Source organism: Microtus oregoni, unplaced genomic scaffold, assembly GCF_018167655.1.
Source record: "Microtus oregoni isolate MIOR12 unplaced genomic scaffold, Mior012 000002F_ref0000024, whole genome shotgun sequence".
Classification (NCBI taxonomy): domain Eukaryota; kingdom Metazoa; phylum Chordata; class Mammalia; order Rodentia; family Cricetidae; genus Microtus; species Microtus oregoni.
Window position 1 is genome coordinate 28,162,318 of NW_024543061.1, and position 27,960 is coordinate 28,190,277.

The 27,960-nt window shown below is 44.2% G+C and overlaps 1 protein-coding gene across 1 annotated transcript; it reads left to right on the forward strand.

The window, feature by feature from the left end:
* Window positions 1-1,351: 1,351 nt before the first annotated feature.
* Window positions 1,352-27,896, forward strand: Nfu1 (NFU1 iron-sulfur cluster scaffold). Its single transcript, XM_041638771.1, has 8 exons — window positions 1,352-1,462; window positions 3,154-3,254; window positions 6,460-6,595; window positions 10,742-10,808; window positions 12,196-12,310; window positions 19,188-19,248; window positions 23,673-23,847; window positions 27,750-27,896. Exons 1-8 carry the CDS (start codon window positions 1,404-1,406, stop codon window positions 27,792-27,794), a joined length of 759 nt encoding a protein of 252 aa, XP_041494705.1. The 5' UTR covers window positions 1,352-1,403; the 3' UTR covers window positions 27,795-27,896.
* The last annotated feature ends 64 nt before the right edge of the window (window positions 27,897-27,960 follow it).

Consider the following 27,960-nt stretch of genomic DNA (forward strand, 5'->3'; position numbering starts at 1 on the left):
AACCTTGTCTTAAGAAAGCAACCAAACAGCTGGGCGATGGTGGCGCACGCCTTTAATCCCAGCACTCGGGAGGCAGAGGCAGGCGGATCTTTGGGAGTTCGAGACCAGCCTGGTCTACAGAGCTAGTTCCAGGACACGCTCCAAAGCAACAGAGAAACCCTGTCTTGAAAAACCAAAAAAAAAAAAAAAAAAAAGAAAGCAACCAAACAAAACCCTTCACTGTTTTGTGTTTTAAGGTTGCAGCAGCCGCCGCCAAAGCTGCTTTATTTATTTTCTAAGACTGCAGGTGCTCTTGGGGAAGACAGACGTCCACTGAGCTTTCTGCCAAGGTGTGGGACAGGACTCCCATTGAGAGGAGCCAGGTAAATGCCACTAGCAAATGGCTGAAACCTGTGACTCTAGACTCTTGCCTTTCCTTGAGGTTTTCCTTGAGTTCACCTCATCAGCTGAGGTTGGAGCACGTGGTGGAAGGAGAGGAAGTATCTCCTCGGTGTGCTCTCATATTGGCTGAGTCCAGGGGCAGTCCACAGTCTCTAGTGGCTCACTAGAAGTCAGAGCTGGTGGAATCCCACTTCTACCTTGACAAAATTTAAATACAAATTTTGACTTGGGATATTTGACTATTAGGTATAGGGAGTACGTGCAGGGCATCGTGGTGCACGCCTTTAATCCCAGCACTGGGGAGGCAGAGGCAGGAAGATCCCTGAGTTCGAGGCTAGCCTGGTCTACAAATCAATTTCCAGCACAGCGAAGGCTACACAGAGAACCCTGCCTCGAAAAGCCAAAAACTAAACAAAAGCATAGAGAGTATATAAGCACAGTGGAAGAAGGTAGTACTAAAACAAAATATTTTTAAGACAGAATCTCACCCTGCTTGGCCTCAAATTCATGGGTGACCTCAGCCTCCTTTGTGCTGAGATTAGGAATGTGGCCTCACATCATATGTAAAATTTGTAATGAACCGAAAGTTGACTAATAAGTCACCATTGTATGTAGGAAAGAATATGCCTCAAAGAAAACGATGATGATAGCCAAACATGCATTCTATGCGCAAGTGTTTAAGATTTCAATTGGCTTAATGGAATTGCTTCATAGTTTACCCACATATTAGTGTCCTAATCCTTAAAACCTGAGGATGTGGGGCTAGGTGGGAGGTGGGGAGAACTGGGAGGAGTAGAGGGAGGGGAAACTGCCATCAAGATATGTGGGAAGAAAAAAAAAATCTATTTTCCATAAAGGGGTGGGGGTGGGGGATAAAACAGCCTGCTTTGACTTACCCGCAGCACCGCCCTCCACCTGTAGGGGGCACGCTTCCCGTGACTGCTCTCTCCCCGAGGTCTGAGTCTGCAGAGGACTTGGAGACTAAGGAGGCGTGTCCGCGCAAGCGCACCGGCACCGAAACGATGGCGGCGGCCGAGCGGGCGTGGGGAGCTGTAGCTGGTGTAGCTCGGCTGTGCAGGCGGTAGGTGTGGGCGCCCCTGCCAGCAGTTTCCTGTCGCCGCCCTGTCACTGGGAGGGGACTGGTGTCTAACGGAGTCTTGTCCTGGCTCCAGAGCCCGAGGCCCGGCCACCCTCTACGGACGTCCCGTCCCGTTGTCAACCCCGTGGGGACGTGGCTCCGAAAGGAAGATCATTCTCGGGGTCGTTCCCTTCCCTTTCCGGGGAAGCACTTTCAAGGGCACGGCTCGGAGGGAAGCGACTCCAGGGTACCTACCGCCTAGGCCTGCCGTGTCCTGTTGCACTTCAGAGCCACCCTGATGTCTTCCTCAGATATCTGCCAGACCCGTGTGATTCCTGTAGAAAAGGGCCTAACAGAATGCTGGTTTGAAACCTTGAAGTTTCAAATGCATTTCATGAGCCCGGCTTGTAGCTCACCTCTGTGCTGTCATCTCAGCACTTGAGAGGTGAAGGCAGGAAGGAGTTCAAGACCAGCTTGGACTATATGAGACCACTGTTTTAAAACTCCTAATACATCTTATAAAATATCAGATTAACAGAGGGTTTCGTGGGTTGCCCATGTCTCCCCTGTTTTCGATAACTTTTCTTGAGTTATTTGCTCCGGGTCTCTTAGAATGCAGACTTTCCTGCCAGAGTACCCTTCTGATTTCTCCACTCTGCTGTGGCTTTTCCCCAGGGTTGATGGAACAGTAACCCTAAGATGCCAGGATGTTTCCAAATCCTGGAATATTCACTTAATGTGCAGTTACCGGTTGCTACATAGTGATAACAGCTGCCATGTAGTGAACACTTAGCCTGGTATGTACATGGACTGGTAGGGGTCTCTTAGGGAGAATGATCTACCATGCTCCGTATGCCTTTTGTTTAGAGTGCATTTATTAAGTAAACAGCAAGCTAGCATAAGCAGCAAGCGGCAGTGTTGAGAGCCCCAGATCAGACACGCCATTCCACAGAGCAGACGCCATTCAGCAGAGCAGACAGGAAGCCCCGGAAATGGGACAGAGGAGGGCCAAGGCAGAGTATCTTCTCCTGGATATGACTTTTAACTGGCCATTTCTATCATAGGCATCTTTATGTCATGTGGTTAAGCAGTAGCTGAGTCTTGTAAGGGGAGCTGCCTGGGAATGATTGACTTCCCAGCTCTGCTCAAGGAACACTGTTTTCACCCCTCCCATTTACTCTCCTGGTCTCAGGAGCACTGTGGTTTTACTCTCGGGCTGTTTTGCTCTTCTGTTCTTTGCCCAACAGGGAGTCTTGGAGGACAATTTGAAGCAAACACTTAAGGCAGTGGATCCCTGGTTCGCAAAGCTAATTCCTAGCAGCCAGGGCTACACAGTGAGACCCTGTCTCAAAGTTTAAAAAAAATAAAATAACTGATTCAGAAGTCAGAGCTGGAAAATTTTTCACTACTAAAATGTCCTTTTTTTTTTTTCTTCTCTAGCTGTAGTTACTTTCAAAGCTCCCTTTGTTTTTACTTTAATGACGCCTTGAAAATACCCAGTCAATGCTTCTCTGTCAGAGGGAAAGGAAGTTCCACCACTCATGTCTGTGATTCCAGAACCAGGGAAGCAGAGGCAAGAGTATCTACCACAGAAGTCCATGGAGCCACCTGGCTTCACCGTGATACCCTGTTTCCAAACAACAGCAAAACAGAGTCGACTCCTTACCGTGTCATTCATTGTTTTTTAAATATAGGTTCTGTCATGTGGTGACTCCACACACCTTCAAGAAACAACCTCTGCACCAGTATGTAGGAAGACCGCTTTTCCCGATGCGTGCACCCTTGTCTCACGCAGGTACAGTTTCACCTCTTTCTAGGACATCGTGTGGCGGAACCAGTGCAACACTGCTAGAGTTAGCGCTCAGACAAGATTTGAAAGGTTTCTTCAAAAGTTTTTATTACATTTATTTGTGTGTGTGAGAGTTGTCACAATGCATGTGTGGAGGTCAGAGGTCAGTTAGGTCTCTCCGTGTGGGTTCTGGGGATTGAGTGCAGGCCTTTCGTGGCAAGCACCTTTACCTCCTGTGCCATCTCAGCAGCCCAGGAACTTGTCCGTCTTGTGTTCAGAGGCACATAAAAAGGCTCCAGCGAGTTTCTGTCCACTCCCCTCCAGGGTAAAGCCGTCCTTTACTGTGATTCGTCAGAGGACATTATCTGTAGACTGGTGAAATCTCTAAGTCTTATGAGCACATTTTGAGAACATGAGTTGCTCAGTAAATGATTTCTAAAAGGAAATATTATAAAAAAGAAGTTACAAGTGGATTTGTGTTTGAGAGAATCGTGTAGGAATAGCTGTACAACTGTAAATTCCTGGCTTTTCTCCAAACCTCCTAGCATCTGATTTTGAAAGTAGTTTGAAATGTGAGCCCTGCACTGTAATTGGGGAAGCTTGGAGAGGGGTGGCTGTGCGTGGCTCGATGTCATGGATTAGCCCCTCTCTCATTTTACCACCTTCTGGGGTGAGGCTGAGGGCATGACGTGAGTCAGGAGGAGTTCTCACCTCTTCTCTTATAGGAGATGAGGGAGGAATGGTTATCTATGGCCTGCATGCCTCCTTGAATCTCAAAACGTCTTGGATGTAAATACTGAGTAACTCAGCAGGTCAGGCCACTTTAATTGCTTAAATTTTGTGGGATGCAGTTTGTGGCTTTCTGGTCTCTTCCCGTTGGGCACTTGGTGATTTCAGCCTTTGATGGTTCCCATTTCTGTTGTGCAGGAGCCAGTGCCTGCCTAGTTAGGAACCTTGTAGTACCATTCCCCAAAGGGAAAGAAGTATCTCCCATCAGCCTTTATCCTGTGCTAACTCAGGACACTTTTAGAAGTATCCTTTGGATGTCAGAGCTAGGATTTATTTATTTATTTTTTATTACAATGTTTCTCCGTTCCCTTTCTTCCCTATAAGCCCTCCATATAGCACCCTCTACTCTCCTTCAAATTCATAGTCTCCCTTTTCACCAGTTTGTTATTGCATGCACGTATGTATTTGTATATCCATGTATATTTTCTAATATTTATTTATTTATTATGTATACAATATTCTGTCTGTGTGTATGCCTGCAGGCCAGAAGAGGGCACCAGACCCCATTACAGATGGTTGTGAGCCACCATGTGGTTGCTGGGAATTGAACTCAGGACCTTTGGAAGAGCAGGCAATGCTCTTAACCTCTGAGCCATCTCTCCAACCTCTCCATGCATATCCTTAAATACAACCTATTAAGTCCATATAATGTTATTTGTAAGTATGTGGAGTTGTTTTTAAAATACCTAATTAGCTGGGCGGTGGTGGCACACGCCTTTAATCCCAGCACTCGGGAGGCAGAGGCAGGCGGATTTCTGTGAGTTCGAGACCAGCCTGGTCTACAAGAGCTAGTGCCAGGACAGGCTCCAAAACCACAGAGAAACCCTGTCTCGAAAAACCAAAAAAGAAAAACAAACAAAAAAAAACTAATTAAAGCAAATTTAAAATGCAGTTGGAATGATTTTGTTGGCTATCTATTCAGATTAGTATTGAGGTAGCTTTTATATGTGAAAGGAGAAAAGTTGTGGGAGACACTGTACTTTTCTTAATTTTTACTCCCCCAGTTGTTTGGTTTGGTTTGACTTTTTGAGAGGAGCTTGCTAAGATTCCAAGGCTAGCCTGGAGCTTGCTGTGTCACTGAGACTAGCATGAACTCAGGGTCATCTTGCTCAGCCTCCCACTCTGGGGCTGTAGGCACTGGGCAACTCCATTCATCTGAGTCTAGCTTTCAAAGAAAGTTTCGTTTTGTCTTTGTTTGACATTTATAGTTTCATCCTTGGGTACTTCCCAAACCTCCTTTTCTGTAGACCCGATTTACTCTAGTGTGTTGAGTAGGAGAAAGCCAGATTTAGTCCTTCAGATTCAGTAAAGTACCTAATACATGACTTTAGTTACCATAATAAATTGCTTAATAATTTAGTAAATTATTAAGACAACAAAAAGTGAAGCCAGGGGGCTGGAGAAATGGCTCAGTGGTTAAGAGCATTGCCTGCTCATCCAAAGGTCCTGAGTTCAATTCCCGGCAACCACATGGTGGCTCACAACCATCTGTAATGACGTCTGGTGCCCTCTTCTGGCCTGCAGATATGCACACAGATAGAATATTGTATGCATAATAAATAAATAAATAAATAATAAAAAAAAAGTGAAGCCAGGCATCACAGCCCACACTTTTAATCCCAGTACTCCTTAGGCAGAGACAGGCAGATCTCTATAAGTTCAAGGCCAGCCTAGTCTAGATACTGAGACTCTCTCTCTCTCAAACAAGCAAACCTACAGAAAATGGCTGGTTCAGAACAGAAAGTAGTGGCAGTCTTTCTTTAAAGTTGTATTTCAAAAATTGTTTGCTGGCCGGGCAATGGTGGCGCATGCCTTTAATCCCAGCACTTGGGAGGCAGAGACAGGTGGATCTCTGTGAGTTCGAGACCAGCCTGGTCTACAGAGCTAGTTCCAGGACAGGCTCCAAAGCCACAGAGAAACCCTGTCTCGAAAAACCAAAAAAAAAAAAAAAAATTGTTTGCTGTAAAAGCAGATTCTTCCTGATAGGAGGGAGGTTCAGGACTTTTAATGACATACTTAAGCATCAAAATTCAGGCATTTTAACTTCTTAGGATTTCTCTGAGCATCTTGGGAAGCAAAGTTTGTGGGATTTTTTTTATTCCTCCTAGTTTTTCTTACTTCTGTTTATTTAAAAATGAGCACTTTGGGTGGGGGGGGCTGGAGAGATGGGTCAGTGGTTAGAGCACTTGCTACTCTTGCAGAGGCCGAGGTTTGATTCCCAGCACCCATATGATAGCCTACAGCCATTCATGACTCCATTCTAGAGGGTTGATGGCCTCCACAGCACTGCAGACACGTGGTACACATACATACATGCAGGCAAAATATTTACATATATAAAAAATAAATCTTTAAAAATCAGAACACTTTGCTATGTAACTTAAACTGTTTTTTCTAGCATAACACTCTTTCTCTTTTTCAGTACGATTCATGTTTATTCAAACACAAGACACCCCAAATCCCAACAGCTTAAAGTTTATACCAGGAAAGCCAGTTCTTGAGTCGAGGACCATGGACTTCCCCACCCCAGCTGCAGCTTTCCGCTCGCCTCTGGCCAGGTACCGTTTCTGCTGGGTATCCCAGGAAGCACAGTGGCCCTCTGTGTTTGGGCAGCCTTGCAAAGCTAGCACATTTGGTTGGCAGCTTGGTTTTGGAAGAGTTGAGTTGAAATTACAAAAATTTTCTCCTGGTTGTCTATTTGACAGCGTGGTAGCATAAATACTTAACTTAAGAAGGAAGTTCACCAAATGGGTAATTATGATAAATTTCTGATCTAAATCTTTAAAACTCTAAATGTTAAAAAATTTTGTGTGTGTGTGTATGTGGGGGGGGCAGGGTATGAGTGAGGGGGTATGTGTGTGGGGGCAGGGTATGAGTGAGGGGGGTATGAGTGTTTGGGCAGGGTATGGGTTTGTGTAGGTATATGAGTGTTCATACACACAGAGTCCAGGGAGTGTCCTTGTGTGTCCTCTGTCACTCTCCATCTTAGTTTTTATTCGTTTGATTTTGTTTTTTTAAAGATTTATTTATTTATTATGTATACACTGCATCAGAAGAGGGCACCAGATCTCATGGTTGCTTCTGAGCCACCATGTGGTTGCTGGGAATTTAACTCAGGACCTCTGAGCCATCTCTCCAGCCCTCCATCTTAGTTTTTTAGACAGGGTTCCCCTCAGCACCCACTGCTCCCTTACTTAGTAGACTGGCTGGCCTCTCAAGTGCTGGGGTTACAGGTGCGTGGTGCCATTACCAACTGTGTACATGTCTGCTGAGAATTAGAACGCAGGCCCGCTCGTGTGTGTGCTGTGCACTTTATCCATTGAACCATTTTCTCTAGCACTTTTCAAAATGTTTGGAGATGGGAGCCTCGGCTGTGCTGTATAACTGGTTGGCCTTGGACCCTTGTGCCTCCACTTCCTGGTGTTGGGATTACAGATGGCTGTCACTATGCCCAGCTTGAACCTCTGATTTTCAAGAACTATAAAAAGGTGCTCCTTTAATTCCATAGGAAAGAGTAACCAAGTTTCTAAGTTTTCATTCAGAACCATAAATGATGGCAGTTGTCAGATATGGCACGACCTTTTAAAATCAATGAGGACAGTTTCTGAGTTCACGAGAAACATATTCAGTTGTCAGGGTGGTAAATAAAGTACACCAAGCCTCCTCTGAACCTGTGGCCGGAGCAGTCATTTGTGCTGAGAGACACTAGAGTCGGCACCAGCGGAATTGTTGCTACCTTGCTTTTCCATGCAGAACATGTGCTCTGCCCGAGTTGACACCAGGGCCTTTTCCACGCAGAACGTGCGCTCTTCCTTTGAGTTGCACCCTGACACTATTGGAATCTCCACCCTGATGCTCCTTGCCAAGCAGATGTAGAAATCAGCATAGGAGACCTTCCCATACACGACCTGAAGGCAAAGTGAGGCTCAGAAGTCATAATGCACTGTAGACCATTTATTTTTCATGCTTTTGATACAACAGAAGTGTGTACATTATAATTTAGTGCACATGCCTGTGTGTATGTGTGTAAAACAAGTGTTTGATGAGTATTTGCATCTTTTGCAGTAGGAAATAGTGAGGTGGTTAACAGCACTTGTTTCCCTTGCAAAGGATTCGAGTTCGATTTTCCAGCACCTAGGCAATTCACACCCACCTGTAACTCCAGCTCTGAGGGGCTCCAGTGCCCTCTTCTTGCCTCTTCAGACTCTGCGCTCTGCACTCATGTGCAGATACATAGATACATGTGCATACACATAAAACAAATAAAAGAATTCTTTTAAAAATTACAGTAGGTAATAGACATTCTCATGTTTTTTCATTTCTTTTTGTTATTTAGTTTATTTTTTATTTTTTTTAAAGATTTATTTATTTATTATGTATACTACAGTGTTCTGTATGTATGTATGCCTGAAGGCCAGAAGAGGGCGCCAGATCTCTTTACAGATGGTTGTGAACCACCATGTGGTTGCCGGAAATTGAACTCAGGACCTCTGCAAGAGCAGCCAGTGCACCTAACCGCTGAGCCATCTCTCCAGCCCTAGTTTTATTAAATATAATGAAGTCCTCATCACTATTTAATTGATTTCACAGCTCTATATTATGTTTTTTCTAAAAAAAGAAATATAACTTGAGGAAACACACAGGCGTACAGGATTTGCCTAGGATGTTTATTAGTCTAGTTGCACACGCATGCGCACGCATGTGTATAAGCAAACACTGACAACGTGTGAAATAAACAAATTTAAAAACTAGCATTTACAAAGAAGACATATATGTCTCTGTGTGTATCTGTGTGTCTGTCTGTCTTTGTAATGGATTAAGTAAAATGCTGTGGATTCCCTAGTGGCTGCAGTGGCCCCAGAAACGCTGTAGGTCCCCAGGTGGCAGCAGTGGGCATTGCGTCCTGAGAGAGCAGCCAGTTCCAGTCCCAGGCAGGGACGACACAGTTCCTAAGTGGCTGCAGTGGGCCACGAGGGGCAGTGAGTCCCACAAGGAGAGACAGACAGATGGGCATGCCATGAGACCATGGAAAAGAGAAGGGACTCAGGCTAGAAGCTGAAGATCAGCTTGCCTGGGGAAGGGGGGGCAGCATGGCTTGTCTCTTAAAGGGACAGAACAGACCATTATAATCTGTCTGTCTGTGTCTGTGTATCTTGCAATACTGGAGATTGACTCTAGGGCCTTGGGCATGCCAGGCAGGAGTTCTGCCACTGATCTACAGCCTCAGCCTGAGACATAACATGCTGTTAAGTGAAGACAGTTGCAGAACAGTGGTGCAATGTGATAATATCCATGTAGCCCTCCTCCTAAATAAAAACAGCTCATGACTCCGTGAAAGTTCCTGGGGAAATGCACACCAGAAGGACAATCTAGGATTTTAATTTCCTGATTAGTTTGATTTTAACTTTTTAGCGTTTTTGCTCTTTTGAGATTGGTCTCAGTAGTTCAGGCTAGCCTTGAACCTACTGATCCTTTTGCCTCCATCTCTTGAGTTCTGGCTTAGAGGCTATGTATGATGCCTAATGGTGTAGGAGGTAGGAGGTCCTTCTGTCTATGTGTTGCTTTTATTGGTTAATGAATAAAGAACTGGCTTGGCCTATAGCATGGGAGGAGGAAGGCAGAGTTAGACGCCATGGAGCCACCATCAGAGATAGACATACTGAAACTTTGCTGGTAGGCCACGACCTCATGGTAATACAGAGATTAATAGAAATGTTAAATTAATATGTAAGTGTTAGCCAATAAGAAGCTAGAGTTAATGGGCCAAGCAGTGATTTAGTTAATAAAGTTTCTGTGTGATTATTTCTGGTCTAAGCTAGCCAGGCAGATGGGAATGAACAAGCAGCCTCTTCTACCAACACCTGTCTTTAACCTTTTATTGTTGAAATGTTCACATCCAAAAAGTTAGTGTAGCCCTGTGTGGTGACACATGCCCATAAGCCCAGCACCCTGGTAGCACAGCAGGACTAGGAGTTTGAGGCTAGCCTTCACTACACAGTGAGGCCCTTTGTAAACACACACACACACACACACACACACACACACACACCAAAACAACAAACAAACCAATCAACAAACAGTCAAAAACAAACAGTTCACTAGGGTGATAGAGCCCTCACTGAGCATGGATTGGGCACTAGGTTCAATTTTCTACTACCACAAAACAACTAGGAAAAAAAAATCCTCTTTCTTGTATTCTTAGAGTTTTTTATCTTCAACTAAGCAAACTGGTCTTGTCTGTGCTGAGCTGTTGTAGGGAATGTTTTTGCTAAGCTTCTGAGAGAAGTCAGCCTGTCTTTTGTCTTCCAGGAACCTGGCACTTTGAGATGCCAGGTATCTTCTGAGTGAAGGGGCGGGTGAGCCTGTGTCTGACTCCAAGAAGGGCTTCAGAATGCCCTTGTGGGTCTCGGTGGCGCTGTCTTTTTCCGTGTAAAGATGTGCTACAGTGTTTGCGTGTGTCACAGCCTTTTCACTGATTGCCAGACGGTGGGCGTTTTCGGGGGGCAGTGCTCTTCAGATCCTCGTGTGCCTTTGAGGAGCCAGTGTGCTGTGCTCTTGGGCAGACTTGAGGCCGGTGGCTGCAGGATGTAGGAACAAAGCTGTCTGGAGTGGATAGGGTTCTAGCCAGGGATGGCTAACTTGTCTCTTTACTTCTGCATGGGTTTATGGTCTTTTCTTGACATCTTTTTCTTCTGTATCCACAGGCAGTTATTCAGGATTGAAGGAGTGAAAAGTGTCTTCTTTGGACCAGATTTCATCACAGTCACAAAGGTACAGTCATGAGTATAAATCTAGACTAGCTGACTTGTAGCTGTTTCTGAATCCAGTGCCCCTCTCTCTCCAGAACATTCTTTGTTCTTTGGTTTTCAATTTCCCTTCTTTGGTTTCTCATAGATAGTCTTGCTGTGTAGTTCAGGCTGCCCTGAAACCTATGTCCTTCCTTCCTTGGACCCCGTTGCTGGCATTACAAACATGCACCACACTCTACCCTAGAATTTTCATTCTTAATGTGCTACAGTTTTTAATAACACTGTGATATTAAAAATCTCAGGTGAGGGACTGGAGAAATAGCTCCGCAGTTGAGAGTGCTGGTCGCCCTTGCAGAGAGCCCAGTTTAGATTCCCAGCACCAACATGGCAGCTCACAAACATCTATAACCCCAGTTCCAGGGACCTAGTGCTCTCTTCCAACCGCAGTGGGCACCAGCCACACACATACTACATATACACATACGCAGGCAAAACATTCATGCACATAAAATAAAATAAGTAAATACATAAAAAAAAATCTCAGGTGATGTTTGCTTCTTAGATCTGTCAATTTGCTAAAGGGCCTTTTCTAACTGCAGTTAGTTATGATCCAGGTGTAACTGATCCTACAGCCTCATCCGTACAGCAGGGTCAGTGCAGTGTCCAGAATTACAGGGCTAATCCACAGCAGGGTGCGGCCTTGGCAGGACTAGGAGTTCAGCTTCCAGGCTACTAGAATAAAAATTGTTTTTCCCATAAAATTTAAATAAATTAAAAACATTTTAAATACCATGTTTTATTTTGTGTGTGTGTGTTTGTGTTCAGGCATGCACATGGAATCAGGACAATTTAGAGGAGGCAGGTATCTCCTTCCACCATGTGGGTCCCAGGGATCAAATGCAGGCTGCCAGGCTTGGTGACAAGATTTTACCCACTGAGCAATCTTGCCTGGTCCTAAATAGTATTTTTACTAATTCCTGCTGTGAGTCGATGGAGTAAAAAGGGAATCAAGTCCATATTATGAACAAATTACATATGCATCTGTCAGGTGCCATGGTACAACACCCTCTCTGAAAGGGATGTGCTTATGCATTCTTTTGACAAATACACATACGACTAATTTCAGATACAGGGAGTTTTTGCATAGTTCAATGTCCTGCAGCAGTACTGTGAGCTGGACCATGGTGGTGCACGCCTTTAATCCTAGCACTCAGGAGGCAGAGGCTGGTGGATCTCTGCGAGTTCAATGTCAGTCTGGTCTACAGAGCTAGTTCCAGGACAGTCAGAGCTGCAGGGTGGGACCCTGACTCACCAGAAAAAAGAAAAGATTCTTGAAAGATATGAGGTGGTAGTCGGATTTGCTTTGTACTTGGCTGGAAATGCAACGTGTTTCTTCAACGTGATTATAGGAGAATGAAGAATTAGACTGGAATTTACTGAAACCTGATATTTATGCAACCATTATGGACTTCTTTGCATCTGGCTTACCCCTCGTGACTGAGGAAACGCCTCCAGGAGAAGCAGGTAGTGTTGTGTTGGTAAGCCATGCTTATCTATTTCTTACTGGATTTCCTACTTCACCCACCTTCGCTTTGATTGCAGAAGAGACCAGAAAACAGAATATATTAATTATACATAATTATGGGTTTCACTATGGCATTTTATATATGTATGTGATATGTTTTATCGTAATAACCCTCTATTCCTCTTGCCTCTTCTTGCTCATGATGGTCCCCTTTCTCTCTCATCCAGCCCCGCCTCCACGCTCATGCTCTTTGTGTGAGTAACTCAAAGGAGGCCTGGTAGAGTTGCTCATAGGAACTCGGGTGAGATGTCACCTACTGGGGCACGGGCACCTTATTGGTGCTTATACCACTATAGACGATGGCCTTCTTCCCCAGCAACCAGTAGCTTCATGTAGGTCCTCAGGGAGGGTGAAGCCTCTTTCCATTTTCAGGGACCTGATTTGAGATAAAAATATCAGTTTTTAAAATTATTTTTTATTTGATTTGTATGGGTGTTTTCCCTCCATCTCTGCCTGTGTACTACCTTATGTGTGCCTATCCAGATGAGACCAGGAGAGGGCACCAGATCTCCCTGAAACTGACTGGAGTTAAAGACAGTTGTGAGCCAGTGTAGGTGCTGGGAGTCCAACCTGGGTCCTCTGGAAGAGGAGCCAGATAGTGTTCAACAGCTCCCCACCCCATCCTCCAGCTCTTACCTTCCTTCTGCTCCCCCAACACTCCATGACGCTCTCTGAGTCGTGCTGGTAATGAGGTCCTGTTTAGGACTGAGCATCCACCGGTCACTTGGTTTCAGCACTACCAAGTTCAGAGTCTCTGCAGTAGCTTCTACCTACTGCTTGAAGAAGCTTCTCTGGCCAAAGATAGCAGTCCTAACCTGGACAGAAGCAGGGTTATTTCAGAAGGAAATAGTTGAGTATATCATGTCAAACATGCTTTAGTCAAACAGCTTCCCCACAAAGGCCGGGCCTCTCCGTCACAGGTTTACCCAGGTTACAGCAGCAGATCTGACTCCCTCCTATGGAGCCGGCCTCAGTTCCTGTCAGGGAGCAGCTGTTACCCCATACCAGGCTTGCCACTGTTTCACCAGTGGGCACATCTGGCCTGCCTACTGTAGCCCTTGGGGTCCGTAGCTGAGTGAGATGGTTGGCTCAGTTGTCCCCAGCTCCTGTACCACCGCGTGGCCCTTGAGCTCACCAGCAGAGAGACTTCAAGAGGAGAATCTTACTGTCTAGTTCTGGGAAACGTCCAAGAGCACGGGAATATTTTTAATCATGGAGTGCATTTGGCTCGGGAACCAATTCTTGATGGAACAAAACTCCACATATACTGTTGTTTTTGGTTTTTCAAGATGGTGTTTCTCTGTGTAGCCCTGGATGTCCTGGAACTCACTCTGTGAACTAGGCTGCCCTTGAACTCACAGAAACCTGGCTGCCTCTGCCTGGATTAAAGGCTTGCACCACCACTGCCAAGCTGTTTTCTTTTCTTTTTTTTTTTTTGTTTTAAAGATTTATTTATTTATTTTTATTATGTATACAACCTTCTGCCTCCATATATGCCTGTGTTCCAGAAGAGGGCGCCAGATCTCCTTACAGATGGTTGTGAGCCACCATGTGGTTGCTGGGAATTGAACTCAGGACCTTTGGAAGAGCAGCCTGTGCTCTTAACCACTGAGCCATCTCTCCAGCCCCCAAGCTGTTTTCTTAAAAGTTGTGTTAACACTGAATCTATTATGCAAAACTAAAATTTTTAACTATGAAAAATTCTGAGAATTCCAAAAAAATCATATATTGACACGAACTTGCTTCCACTTGATTTAACAGTTATTAGTGGTTTCTGGAAGAGAATATTGAGAAACAAGTAAATGTTAATTTTTCCATAGTTGCTTTAGACCCAGTTTTTTCCTTTTTAAAAAATTGTTTTTATTGAGCTATACATTTTTCTCTCCTCTCTTCCCTTCCTGTCTTCTCTCTCCACTTCTACCCTCTCCATGACCCCCACACTCCCAGTTTACTCAGGGGAGCTTGTATTTTTCTCCTTCCTATGTAGATCCATGTATGTCTCTCCTAGGGTTCTCCTTGTTGTCTAGGTTCTCTGGGATTATAGACTGTAGGCTAGTTTTTCTTTGCTTTATGTTTATAAGCCACTTATGAATGAGTACATATTATATTTGTTTTCTGGGTCTGGGTTACCTCACTCAATATAGTTTTTTCTAGATCCACCCATTTGCCTGCAAATTTTAAGATGTCATTATTTTTTACTGCTGAGTAGTACTCCATTGTGTAAATGTACCACATTTTCTTTATCCATTCTTTGGTTGAGGAGCATCCTGGTTGTTTTCAGGTTCTGGCTATGACAAACAATGCTGCTATGAACATAGCTGAGCACATGTCCTTGTGGTATGATTGAGAATCCTTTGGATATATACCTAAAAGTAGTATTGCTGGGTCTTGAAGTAGATTTTTTTTTCCTAATTTTCTTTTTTTTTTTTTTTTTTTTTTTTTTGGTTTTTCAAGACAGGGTTTCTCTGTGGTTTTGGAGCCTGTCCCGGAACTAGCTCTTGTAGACCAGGCTGGTCTCGAACTCACAGAGATCTGCCTGCCTCTGCCTCCTGAGTGCTGGGATTAAAGGCGTGCGCCACCACTGCCTGGCTTTTCCTAATTTTCTGATAAATCACCATACTGATTTCCAAAGTGGCTGTACAAGTTTGCACTTCCACCAGCAGTGGAGGAGTGTTTTCCTTACTCCACATCCTTTCCAGCAAAAGCTCTCATCAGTGCTTTTGATCTTGGCCATTCTGACAGGAATAAGACGAAATCTTAGAGTTATTTTGATTTCTAATGATGACTAAGGATGTTGAGCATTTCCTTAAGTGTCTTTCAGCCATTTTAGATTCCTCTGTTGAGAGTTCTCTGTTTATAGATCCATTTTTAAATGAATACTAAGGACAAAAACCAGTGTGGTGGTGGTGTACACTTATGATCTCAGCACATGGGAGACAGAGGCAGAAGTATTGCTGTAAGTTCATGGCCAGCCTGCTCCATGTGGCAAGTTCAAGCCAACCAAGGCTTTCCATTGACAGCCTGTTTCAAAAAAAAAAAAAAAAAAAACGAGGTAGGGGGAGGAAGGGGAGGAGAGAAGAGCGTGAAAGAAAGAGGTGATGTTCCGTACCTACCCCTCCCTTCCTGTGTGTGAGCATAGTTGACTTGCATTTTACTGTACCTATAGGATGAACTGAAATGAATAGGTAGAATTGGTTTCTATTCTTTTTCTTGTTGTTTTAATGTTTTTGAGACAGGATCCAGCTCTGTAACCTAGGTTGACCTTGAAATTTACAGTCCTGCCACCTCCTCCGTGCAGACATTATGGGCCTGTACCTCCATACCCAGTTTCTGGTTTTTATTCTTAAACTTCAAGTCACTTGTATTATATCACAGCTTGCCTTTCCGCTGAGTATAATTTCTTTGAAGGTCGTTTTAAGCATGTGCTAGTCCATCGGAATGAACAAGGTGCAGCTAACTTGTCCCTTCACTGTGTGCGTTGCTGGTGCTGCTGTGGACATCTGGTGCAGGCTGCTGTGTGCTGTGCTTTATTGTGTTGACTGTGCTGATGTCATCACAAGCCCTGCTGCTGTGGACACACTGCTTCCGTGTGTGTTGGGGTGGGGGTTGTGGAGTCTTCCTGCAGGAAAGCTAATTACTGTGCTCGTTAGCAGTGTGGGGGAGTCTCTGTTTTCTTAGACCTTTGTCGTCTCTTCAGGTCTTTTCTTTCCTTTTGCTCTTTCCCTTTGGTGCTTAGAGACTCTTAGAGAGCTTGACCTGTCTTCCCTACTGAGCCAACTTCCCACTCCTTTTGTTTCCCCAATCCAACCCCCAGAGAGAATCTCTCCGTGTAGCTGTGGCTGTCCTGGAACTCGGTTCGTAGAACTCACAGAGATGCGACTGCCTCTACTTCCTGAGTGCTGAGATTAAAGGTGTGCACCACCACTTGTGTTTTGCTTTGGTTTTGACCAGGGTCTCACTTCATAGTCCTGGCTGATCTCAAACTATCTCTGTGAAGTGGGCTGGCCTTGAACTTTGAATCATCTTATCTCAGCCAACTTAGAGCTAGGTTTATGCGTCTGTGACCACTACTCACTTGGCTACATTTATTTAAACCAGAATGTCTTTGTTGGGGTTTCTATTGCTGTGAAGAAACACCATGACCACAGCAACCTCTTATAAAGGAAAACATTTCATTGGGGCTGGCTTACTGTTCAGAGGTTTAGTCTATTATTATTATGTCAGGGAGTGTGGTAGCATGCAGGCAGACATGGTACTGGAGAGGTAGCTTAGAGTTCTACATCTGAATCAGCAGGCAGCAGGAAGAGAGATACTGTACCTGGCTTGAACATTTGAAACCTCAAAGCTCACCCCCACTGACACACTTCCTCCAACAAGTCACATCTACTCCAAAAAGGCCACACCTCCTAATAGTGCCTCTCCCATATAGTATGTTAGGTTTAAAATGATATCTTCTTTTATTTACTATTTGTTTGTTTCTGCAGTTCCAGGACTGAACTTAGGGCTGTGCACATGCTAGGCAAGTTCTCTACCACTGAGTCCTCTTTACTTTAGAGGCTGTGCCTTACTAGGTTGCCCAGGCTAACAACTATACAGTTTACTCCATAATCCAGGCAGGCATAGCTTACTGTTGTCCTGCCTCTGCCTCCCTGGGAGCTGAAATCACAGGTCTGTGTCACCAGCTGGCAATGGCCTGTTTTAGTTTCATTCTTGTATTGATCCTGATCCTGAGGGTTTTCTGTATCTTGTATTATTTTATGAGGTTTCCATGTCAGTAAATTTTCTATTTATTTTCTTTACTAATTTTTAAAAAGTGAGTCATATGTCTTTTTTAAATATTGATTTAAGTAGATTTTTTAAAAATGTTCTAGGTGGGTTGAGGAGACAGCTTAGTCAAGGGTCTGGCTGAGTTCAGTCCCCAGAACCCACATCATAAAGCTGTAGCATGTACACTTGCAGTCTCAGCACTGGAGAGTGGAAGCAGGCAGATCCCTGGGGCTCTCTAGCCAGCCGTCTTTGCCTACTCGTCTCACGTGTACATACACACCCCACCACACATGTACCTGCACAAACACTGGGTGTGTGTAAGTGTTTGTGCATTCTAGGATATGAAATAGTTGTAGCTAATTCTTTCTAATCATGGCTAGAGGCTAGAGGTAGCTCAGTAGTAAAGTACACCCTTGGTATGTGTACATACAGGGTTGTTCCTCAGTGCTGCACACACACACACACACACACAAAGTGAAAGCAAAAGCCATTTTTAAGGCTGAGTGTTACACACGCCTTTTATCCCAACACTTGGGAGGCAGAGGTAGGTAGATCTCTATGAGTTTGAGGGCAGCCTGGTCTACAGAGTAAGTTCCAGGACAGCCAGGACTGCTACACTATCTCAAAAAAGAAACAAACAAAAACAAAGAGCAATTTAACTGTGCCTACCAAAAATAAAAATACACAAAATTTGTACTTAGGAGTTTAGTTCAGAGGTAGAGCCTTTGTCTAGCAAACACAAAACCCTGTGTTCAGTTCCAAGTACCTCAAAAGGAAAAAGGCCATAAGCTCACAGACTCAAATACCTCATCACAAGGAATTTATCTCACGGATGTGCCTAGAAGCAGGGGTGTTGCCCAGGGCTAGATACTAAACCCATCAAAATGCCAGTGAGGCAAAGCTCTCCCAAGATCATTTTACAGTGAGCCTGTTTTCCTGTGCAGATGGAAAGACTTTCAAGGGACTCTAGGAGTGCAGTGTGGATCAGGTGAAGCCTGGTCTCACCTGTGTAAATTTACACTTGGAAATGTGCGCATGCTTGGAGGAAGCCCTGCTCTCAGGTAGTAACGGGGATGGGAAGGCATGTAGGACTGCTGCTCTAAGAGCCTTTAACTTTATCGTATTTTATTTCTTTCATGAAAATGGACTCAAAGGTTAGAACAGTTTAAAATAAAGTACTTATGGGGTTGCCAGGAATCTAATATTTATTACAGTACAGCATGGAAACTCTGTATCTTTTTGCAGATGAATACATTTCTTGAAAAGAGCATTACATTTTTTATACAGGCATACATAAAGCTTTACGAAATTCAGTGGCCAAGGATATAGTTCCTTGGTAGAGTATGCTCCATGTGCAAGGCCATAGGTTCCTCCCAGCACCACACACATGTGCATTCATACACACACATGTGCGTTCATACACACACATGTTCATATGTGCACACTTGCATATGTACATAAATGTGCACACACACGATAAAGCAAAACCAAAATGAAACACCGTTCTTGGTTCAGATTTGCAAAGTATTTGGAACTTTCCAGAAGGCCTACATCTGTATTTGATATAGTTATCTTGAAAAATCATTAAACCGAGAAGCTGAAGGTTAAAAAGATGCTTCATAAGTAGCTGCACCTTTCCATGTCACATTGACAGTGAAGTCAGATGGCACATTTCTGTTCTGCACTTTGGTCCTTGAGAATGTTGGTTTGCTCCTCATCTCATCCCCAGCACGATCAGGCTTCACTGTAGGATGTATTCCCCTATATTACTGAACGTTGAGTGACTATTTTCCCTTGGTTTTTCTTTTGGGAACCACATGAGCCATGTTACCTTACCAAGCTTGTGTTCTATTTTGTTGTTGTTTTTGTTTTGTATTTTGAGGCAAGGTCTCCCTCACTCTATAGACCGGCTGGCCTTGCATTTCCTGTGATCCTTCTGAATCTGCGTGGGTGCACCATGCCTGACTTTCATGCGAAAACCCTCCTGGTTTAATGCTTATATAACTACAAAACTGTTACTCTTGAGTTTTTATTTATAATTTGTTTTAGGTTCTGAAGAAGATGATGAAGTTGTGGCAATGATTAAAGAACTGTTGGATACTAGAATACGGTACGTGTTAAAACCCCCAGCACCCTCTGTCCCCTCTGCAATCCAGTGCTGCGGAGACAGCTCTCATTAAAGCAGCGTGCTTTAACCGGAGAGTGGAGCAGGGCTCCAGAGAAACAGGGAGTGTAACCAACATAGTCATCGCCTCAACTGAACTGCAGGCTGTGCCTCAGTACTCAGTGACGTCCTTAAAACTATAGTCTGTGTGCGCATGGTCAAGACGAATCTTCCCTCACAGTCTGTGTAGGAAAGAACTTCATATTCATGAGCATTGTGAAGAGAATAGCACCTATGCACTAACTGCTCGAAAAAAATAAAGACAGGAGCCAGGCGTAGTGACACTAGTGTTTCCCCAGGGGGGCAGGGGCAGGAGGAGCTTTGTGAGTTTAGGCCAGCTTGGTACACACAGCAAGACTTTGTCTCAAAAACAATACACAAAATAGAAAAAAAAAAAAGAAGATAAAAACGAGACTAGTGAACAGCCTGTTTCCAAGTCTCTCAGCAGGCCAGGGAGTCTGGACTTTTAAAATGTTTTCTTCTTTAGGTATTTTAAGAAACAATGTAGAAATTTAAAATAAGAGGCTGGCTAAGTGGCAGGGATCTACTTACCTGTGTAGTGGCACATGCCTTTAATCCCAGCACTCAGGAGGCAGAAAGAGGTTTAAGTTTGAGAGCAAGTTCCAGGACAGTGAGGGCTTCACAGAGAGACCCTGTCTCAAAAAACAAACAAACCTATTAGCTTTACCTTGAAACTCAACAAAGAGAAACTGAAGTAATACTAATACTGGCGATATTCCAACTGGTGTTTAAGATAGGTGATTAAAATGTTAAAGAAAATAAATGGAAAGATGAAGAAGTGGTGGCCACACCTTTAATCCCAGCAAAGGCAGGTGGATCTCTGTGAGTTCAAGGCTCCAAAGCTACAGAGAAACCCTGTCTCAGGGGGAAAAAAAACTGAAAAGATGAGGAATTCTTGCAAGAACAGGAATCTGTCAGAAAGAATATTTGTAGAACTAAAAATACAGTAAATGAAGAACTCATTAGATTACTTTCACGTGCTCAAGAGCGGACTCACTCGTGTTGGAACGTAGAACAGTAGTAAAACCCAGATTGAAGCACACAGAAAGGGGGAATTTGGGGAAAGAAAAAAAGCACAAGGCATCATGCATGCAGAAAAGCACACATGGTGCCCTAAGGGTTAATTGTGTAGAAGAAGAAAAATGACCTAAATAGAAGGTGAGTGTGAACAGAAGTGATCTGAGTCTTGGCATTATTTGAGACATGGTAAAAGTAATCTTTCATGGTAGAATAAGAAATTTGAAGTAGGTATGTCGAGGTGATAGCAGCAGCGAAACATAACAAGCAGCTGTGCAGAAAAGAGGGCAGGCTAGGCAGTGCGGAAGAGTGAATGGAAACAAACGGTAAGATGATGACGTACTGGAAGCTTTGGCAGATGCATCTAAAGGCACACAGTGGCTAACAGAGGATAAAGTTGTCACAGTGTGAGAAAACCAACTTCATGCTCCTTATAAGGGTTACCTGCTTAAATGTAAGGACAGAAACATTGAAAGTGGGACACTGAGAACACATAGCGTTCGGACAGTGAGGGGAGGAGGGCTTCTGGAATTACACAGACACCAGAAGACAGTGTACCCGACAGCTGTAGACATCACCACACAGTGTGAGTATTTGCTACCAGGATCATATTCTAACCATCTAATAACACAGATTCAGAATAAATGAAGAATATTGGACAGAGACAGAAGTGACACACAGCTAGGTGAGGAAATTAACACCTCTATCTAACAAAGCACAAAAAATAATTGGGCAAGAGAAAGTTTTAGAACTTACTATTTTTATTTATTTATTTTCGAGGCAAGGTCTCACTTTGTAGCCCTGGCTGGCCTGGAACTCAGTACATGTGCACCAGATAGATCCCTGCCTCACAGAGTTCCGCTTGCCTCTGCCTCTGATTGCTGGGATGAAAGGCTAAGTGCACCACCATTCCCAGGCCAGGGTAGAGTTCAACATGTAGTTAGCAATTGACTAAACGTTGACATATGTACAGTGTACTCAGCAAGAATGAAATATTATTTTCCTGTGTATATGGATCGTGCACTAAAGCATCCTTTATCAAATTTCAGAGTTAAATTCATTGAGACTGTTGGGTTTTGTTATTTGTTTCTGGGGTTAAACCAGGGTCTTGCACTTCATAAGCATGTGCTCTACTACTGAGCCACCCTGCCCCCCACCTCTCCCACCCCTATCCACCCCCACCCCGGAATACTGTTTCCTGACTGTAGTGGGATGGAGTACTCTTCAGAATGGCTTAAGGTTAGGCAGGTAACAACCTAAGTCAACACAGAAATTATGGTGGATACTTTAAATGGAATAATATGGAGCCATTGGTATGGCTCGCTTAGGTTACGTTACTTGTTGCCAAGTCTGGTGACTTGAGCTTCATCTCTGAGACCCACAGGGTAGAAGGAGAACACTGACTCCTGAAAGTTGACCTATGGCCTTCATAGGCACACAGCAGCATATACACGCCCCCAGAACAAATAAATACAGTCAATTAAATTAATTAACATCTGCATGACCTTGGCTGGGCAGGTTTGTTTTGTTTGTTTTTATTCAGGTTACAAGAAAATTGGAAAAATCAAGGAAAAGACAAATTAGACAATAGTAAAGTCATGCCTTTCTCGCGAAAAGGCAGAGTAGAAGATTTTCTAGTATATAGGGCTGACAAGATGGCTTAGTGGATAAAAGCCCCTGCTGCTGCGCTTGGCAACCCAGGCTCTACTCTAGAACCCACGTGGTGGAAGCAGAAGCAAACTCCACACGTACGCCGTGACACATGTGCACACAGACACAAATCAAAGGGGGGACATTAAGGGGGCTGCAGAGATGGCTCGGTGGTTAAGAGCTCTTACTGCTCTTGTAGAGGACCCAGATTCAGTTCCCAGCATCCGCATGGTGGCTCACAACACCTGTAACACTAATTCTAGGGGATCTGATGCCCTCTTCTATCCTCCAAGGGCTCCTGCATCTATGTGGTACACAAATAATACCCTCCCACACACATAAATGCCGTATTTAAAGCTTTTTTGAAAGACTTTGCAGTATGTGTATGACAGAATATATAAGAACTACAAATTGAAAGGAGAAACTAAAATAGAGGCTGGAGCAAGCACATAGCAAAAGACAGTAACGAGACAGCCACTAAATGTGGAGGGGTGAAGGGTGTGCAGCCTTCCTACTCATTATGTATATTCAGATCAAACCTCCACAGACGTTACTTCAGATCCAGCAGGCAGGCTCATCCATTTTGATTGACACCAGTAGCTAATGAGACAGGCGTGCTCACCTGTCTGGTGGCATGTAAGCATGGGTAGTTCTGGGAAAGTGGCACTGTTTAAATAGTTACACTTTTGTTGAGACGGGTCTCGCTCTGTAATTTAGGCTGGCTTGGAACTGAGTTTATAGCACAGTCTAGCCTTGAACTCATGGTAGTCCTCCTGCTTCAGCTTTCAGTGCTAGGATTACAGGCACACGCCTCTACTCCTGGCTTATGTTCAGAATTTGCCCCAGGAGTTTTGCCCTCGAGTATATGCCCATTCCTAATACCTACCCACACCAAAAGAAGCACAGATGAATCTTTACAGCCATGTTATGTGCACAGTCAGATGCCTATCAATAGCTGGATGGTAATCAACTCTGCCATGTTAGTGTAGTGGGATACCATGCAGCCATGAGATGGATGGGCTCTTGTCATGCCCAACAAGAGCCAGTCATACAGAGAGGAAGAGAAACTGGATACACACGGATGGTTTAAAACTAGAATTCATGGCTAATGAGGATGCTCAGCAGAGAAAGTCATTTTCTGTTAAGCCTGCTACCCTGAATTCCATTCCCAGAACCTACATAGAGAAGGAGAAGGAGGTGACTCTAGAAGGTTTCGCCTGACCACATGTGTGCCATGCACATGCGTGCGCACATGCACACACACACACACGAGAGAGAGAGAGAGAGAGAGAGAAATTTAATCCAAGTTATGGGGCTGGGGAGATGGCCAAATGGTGTTTGTCCTGCAAGCATGGTGACCTGAGTTCAGTCCCCAGAACCCACATTAAGAAAGCTGCAGAAACAACGTAGCCTAATAAATGGGTTCCTGTTCAGTGAGAGATCATGAAAAGCCAAGATGGACAGTGCCTGAGGAGCAGCACTCAAGGTTGGCTTTTGGCCTCTACGCTACATATATTCCATGAACCCCAATCTAAGAACTACACACATGCACACACACACACACACACACACACACACGTAAGCACATGCACAATCTTAACTTAAGTGAACTATCTTAATCGTTCTCATTGAAGGCATGCATCTGCTGTTTTAAATGTGTTCTGAATGTCCTGTGGCCACAGGCCGACCGTGCAGGAGGATGGGGGTGATGTGATCTACCGCGGCTTTGAAGATGGCATCGTGCGGCTGAAGCTCCAAGGCTCCTGCACCAGCTGCCCCAGCTCCATCATCACCCTGAAAAGCGGGATTCAGAACATGTTGCAGTTTTACATTCCAGAAGTGGAAGGTGTGGAACAGGTAGGCAACATTGTGACAGCTTGAGTTATTGATGAAGTGGGGACCAAGTCTATAACCTATCTTCATTTGGGAAAGCTCCATCAGTGGTTCTGTTCTGAGGATTCAGAACACCATGCAATTATATATAGATGAATATAAGCCGATTATATATAGATGAATATAAGCATGGAGGAGCTCACATCGTTTGCCAACCTCTAGTTCCTCCCTTATTCTGCTCCCAACACCATTTTTTTCTTTTAAGATAGGTCTTGTGTGGCCCAAGATGACCTTGACTCCTGTTCCCCAAGTACTGGGATTGCAGATGTGTACCACTACATCTAGCCTTTATTAAAAATTGTCATTACATTTGTGTATACATGTGGGTGCATGTGCAGGTCAGAGGACAAAGTGGAATTGGTTCTCTCCTTCCTCTTTATGTAGATTACAGGGATAGAAGTCAGGTCATCAGCTTTGGCAGCAAGTGTCTTTACCCCCGAGCCATCTTGTTAGTCCCAGGTTTTGTTTAGTGAGACAGAATTTCTCTCTAAAATTAGACTGGCCTGTAACTTGCTATGTAGTCTAGGTTTGCCTGAAACTCATAATCCTCCTGCCTCAGCCTCCTGAAAGCTGGAATGACAGGCATGTGCCATCGAGAAAGCACACTGTCGTACAGTGAAAGCAGTACTCAGTTGGGCTTTGGCTGTAGCTTGTTGGAATCTTTTGTCTCGAAGTGTGTAAGGCTATTGTGGTGATTGACTGCAGTGATACTAGCTAAGAAACAGGGCCTTTAGGAAAGGCAATCAAGGAGGAGACAGATATTTGAGAAACTCTTATGAGTGGTTCTGTGGCTTTAGAAGGTATCTTCTTCCAGTTGCTCAGAGAGTCACTTATCTCTGAGTAGTATTAAAGGCTGGCCTTTGGTCCAGTACAAGTCCTCATCAGTCCTGTGCTGTTGCAGAACTCTATGTGTGTGCGTGTGTGTGAGCACTGTGTATATGCATAGTCTCCTAAAAGACCAGAAACCCTGTGTATGTGTGAGCACTGTGTATATGCATGACCTCCTAAAAGACCAGAAACCCTGTGTGTGTGTGTCAACACTGTGTGTATGCATGACTTCCTAAAAGACCAGAAATCCTGTGTGTGTGTGTGTGTGTGTGTGTGTGTGTGTGTGTAATGCTGCAAGATCCCCAGCAACAGTAGGCAGCAGAAATTACGTAGGTCCCCAAATGGTGGTAGCGGGCCATGTGGCGGTAGGCAGCGGGGCCCTGGGAGCAGCCAGTACCAGGAAGAGACGGCTGCTGGTCCCCGAGCGGTGGCTGGTCCCAGGCAGGGAGACACTTGTTGGGCGGGCAGGAGACAGGGACATGGATAGACACATCGTACAGAATAGAATTGGATATTTATTACTTAGGGGGGAGAAGGAGAAGAGGACAGAGAGAGAGAGAGAGAAAGGGGGGAGCAGAGAAGTGGGGAGAGAGGCAGAAGCGAAGCTGCCTCTCCAAGAGGAAGACAGAAAAAGAGAGTGAGCTCAGGCCGGAAGCTGAAGATCAGCCTGCCTCAGCGGATGGGGGAGGGAGTGGCTTGTCTCTTAAAGAGACGAAAATCATAACAGTGTGTGTGTGTGTGTGTGTGTGTGTGTGTGTGTGTGCGTGCGCACTGTGTATGCATGGCTCCCTAACAGACCAGACACCCTGTCTGTGCCTGTTTCTCTGCAGCAGCCCTGTCTCACAAGTGTCATTTGCACATTGACATTAATCAAGTTCTTGGGACTCTAACACCAAATTTAGGAGTGATTCTGCCTAAATAGGATTTGTTATACAAAATTCTTTGCATTAGATATTGCTGAAATTGGATATAAAATATTTATTCTTTTAAAGTAAGAATACCCATTTTTAATGAATTTCAAAGAGAAACTAGGAGAAGAGAATTCCTTTGTTAAGTATTTTTCTTCAGAACCCACCCAGATTCCAGTTCCATTTTAGTTTCTGTTGGGTTTGGTTTAAGCTTGAGATGAAGTTTTGCTCTGCTGCCTGGCTGGTCCTGAGCCCCTGGGCTGAGTGATTCTGCTCAGCCTGCAGTAGCTGGGGCTTCTGTTCCACTGTGCCCCTGCTCATCAAGATTTGTTTTTTCATCATTACTCCCCCTCTTCATCCCTGAGGCCTCTGAAAAAAAATAGTATTAGTTGGGGGCCAGTAAGATTAACAAAGAGGAAACATTTTTATTCACATGCCAGGGTGGGTACGTAATTGACTGTTACAAACGTTAATTGTCATGTAATTGTAGTAGGTGTGATAAGGAGAGAAACATTCACAGCTTTTTATAACTCCTTCTTTTCAGAGGTGTTGGCCTTTATTACCCAATAATACACCAGCCCACAAAGGACTAGTCTTTCTCTTTTTCCTTTAAGTAGTATTTGTTACCATTTTTCTTCCCTGAAAGTCTTCATACTTCTTTAGGTTTAAGATAATTTTTATTTGAATAAAATCAAAATAGTTTGTAGTATTATTTCTATTTTAAGAGTGTTTTTGGAATTCCTTTTTAAAAAAATATTCTTTCTCCTGGTGGTGTTGGTACACATCAGTTTGGAACTCATAGAGATTTGTTTACCTCTGTCTCTTCAGAACTAGAAATAAAGGCATATCTCCATGCCCTGTTTAAAACTTTTTAAATTACATTTATTTTATTTATCATGTTCATGTGTGTATGTACACACACCACAGTGCACAAGAGGAACCTTGCAATTAAACCTCCCTGCGGAGGTTCACTCACCATGTTGAACTTGGGGATCAGCTCAGGTCTCAGACCCAGCAGCAGAGTCTATCTTGGAGTCAACTTTCTGCTGGCCCGGCCTGTTGGTTTTTCTGAGGTCTCAAATTGTCTAGACCTGCCTTGGAACCTGCTGTGTAAAGGAAGCTGGCCTTGAGTTCCGGATTCTGTGATTGTAGGCATGCACTAGCAAACCAGACAGGATTCCGTTTTTAATTAACTATGTTTTCAAGAATAATTAGTTAAACTTTAGGGAATATATTTCAATACATAAGATGCTTTAAGTACAAGGTGGTTAAACAGGTGAAAGCACTCACTGGGCAAGCCTGGAAACCCAGGTCCTGTCCTTGAACTCACTAAAGATGACAGGAGAGAGCTGACTCCAGAGAGTTGTCCTCTGACCCTCACATGCACGAGGCATGCACACCACCTCCATCACACACACCCCCATCACACACCCCATCACACACACCCCATCACACACCCCATCACACACACCCCATCACACACACCCCATCACACACCCCCCATCACACACACCCCATCACACACACACACACACACCCCATCACACACACCCCATCACACACACCCATCACACACACCCCATCACACACCCCATCACACACACCCTATCACACACCCCATCACACACCCCATCACACATCCCATCACACACACCCCATCACACACACCCCATCACACACACCCCATCACACACCCCCATCACACACACAGTTTTCTAAAAAGGTAAAAATAAATTCCATTACTCTTTTTTTTTTTTTAGAATATATTTAATTCAGTGGTTGCTGGGAATTGAACTCAGAACCTTTGGAAGAGCAGGCAATGCTCTTAACCACTGAGCCATCTCTCCAGCCCCATCCATTACTCTTTTCACTGAAGAATATGAGCCATTCATTGTCTTTGAGGTGAGGAAAAGGGTCTAGTTCTTTTATACGTATTTAATTACTTTTATTATCTGAGGATCCCAGGTTCTGATGGGATCCTGTGCTGCGGGCTGTTGATGGCATCCTTGCTCTTGTAGTGCTGTGCATTGTCATGGGCTATTTCAGGCAGGCGAGTGACGTGCAAATCAGGAAAGTAACATTGTCTAATGTTTCCTTAACTCTTGAATTTCTTTTGTTTTCTGGCTTTAGGTGATGGATGACGAATCAGATGAAAAAGAAGCAAATTCACCTTAAATAATCTGCATTTTCTTTTGCTGCAACCTTTGGACTTAACTGTACAGAGTCTGTATTGATCTCTGCTCTAGAAGTTGATTAATAAAACGTTTCCTTCCTCCAGAATGATATAAATATCATTTGCTTCACCTCCCAAGTTATTTATACCATCCTGAGTCATCGTCCA

Bases quoted from the DNA above. Each gene is read 5' to 3' on its own strand.
- Nfu1 (XM_041638771.1), top strand. From the start codon at position 1,404: ATGGCGGCGGCCGAGCGGGCGTGGGGAGCTGTAGCTGGTGTAGCTCGG. The intron at 1,463-3,153 runs GTAGGTGTGGGC...TTTTAAATATAG, and splicing joins GTAGCTCGGCTGTGCAGGCG to GTTCTGTCATGTGGTGACTC. The intron at 3,255-6,459 runs GTACAGTTTCAC...TCTCTTTTTCAG, and splicing joins TGCACCCTTGTCTCACGCAG to TACGATTCATGTTTATTCAA.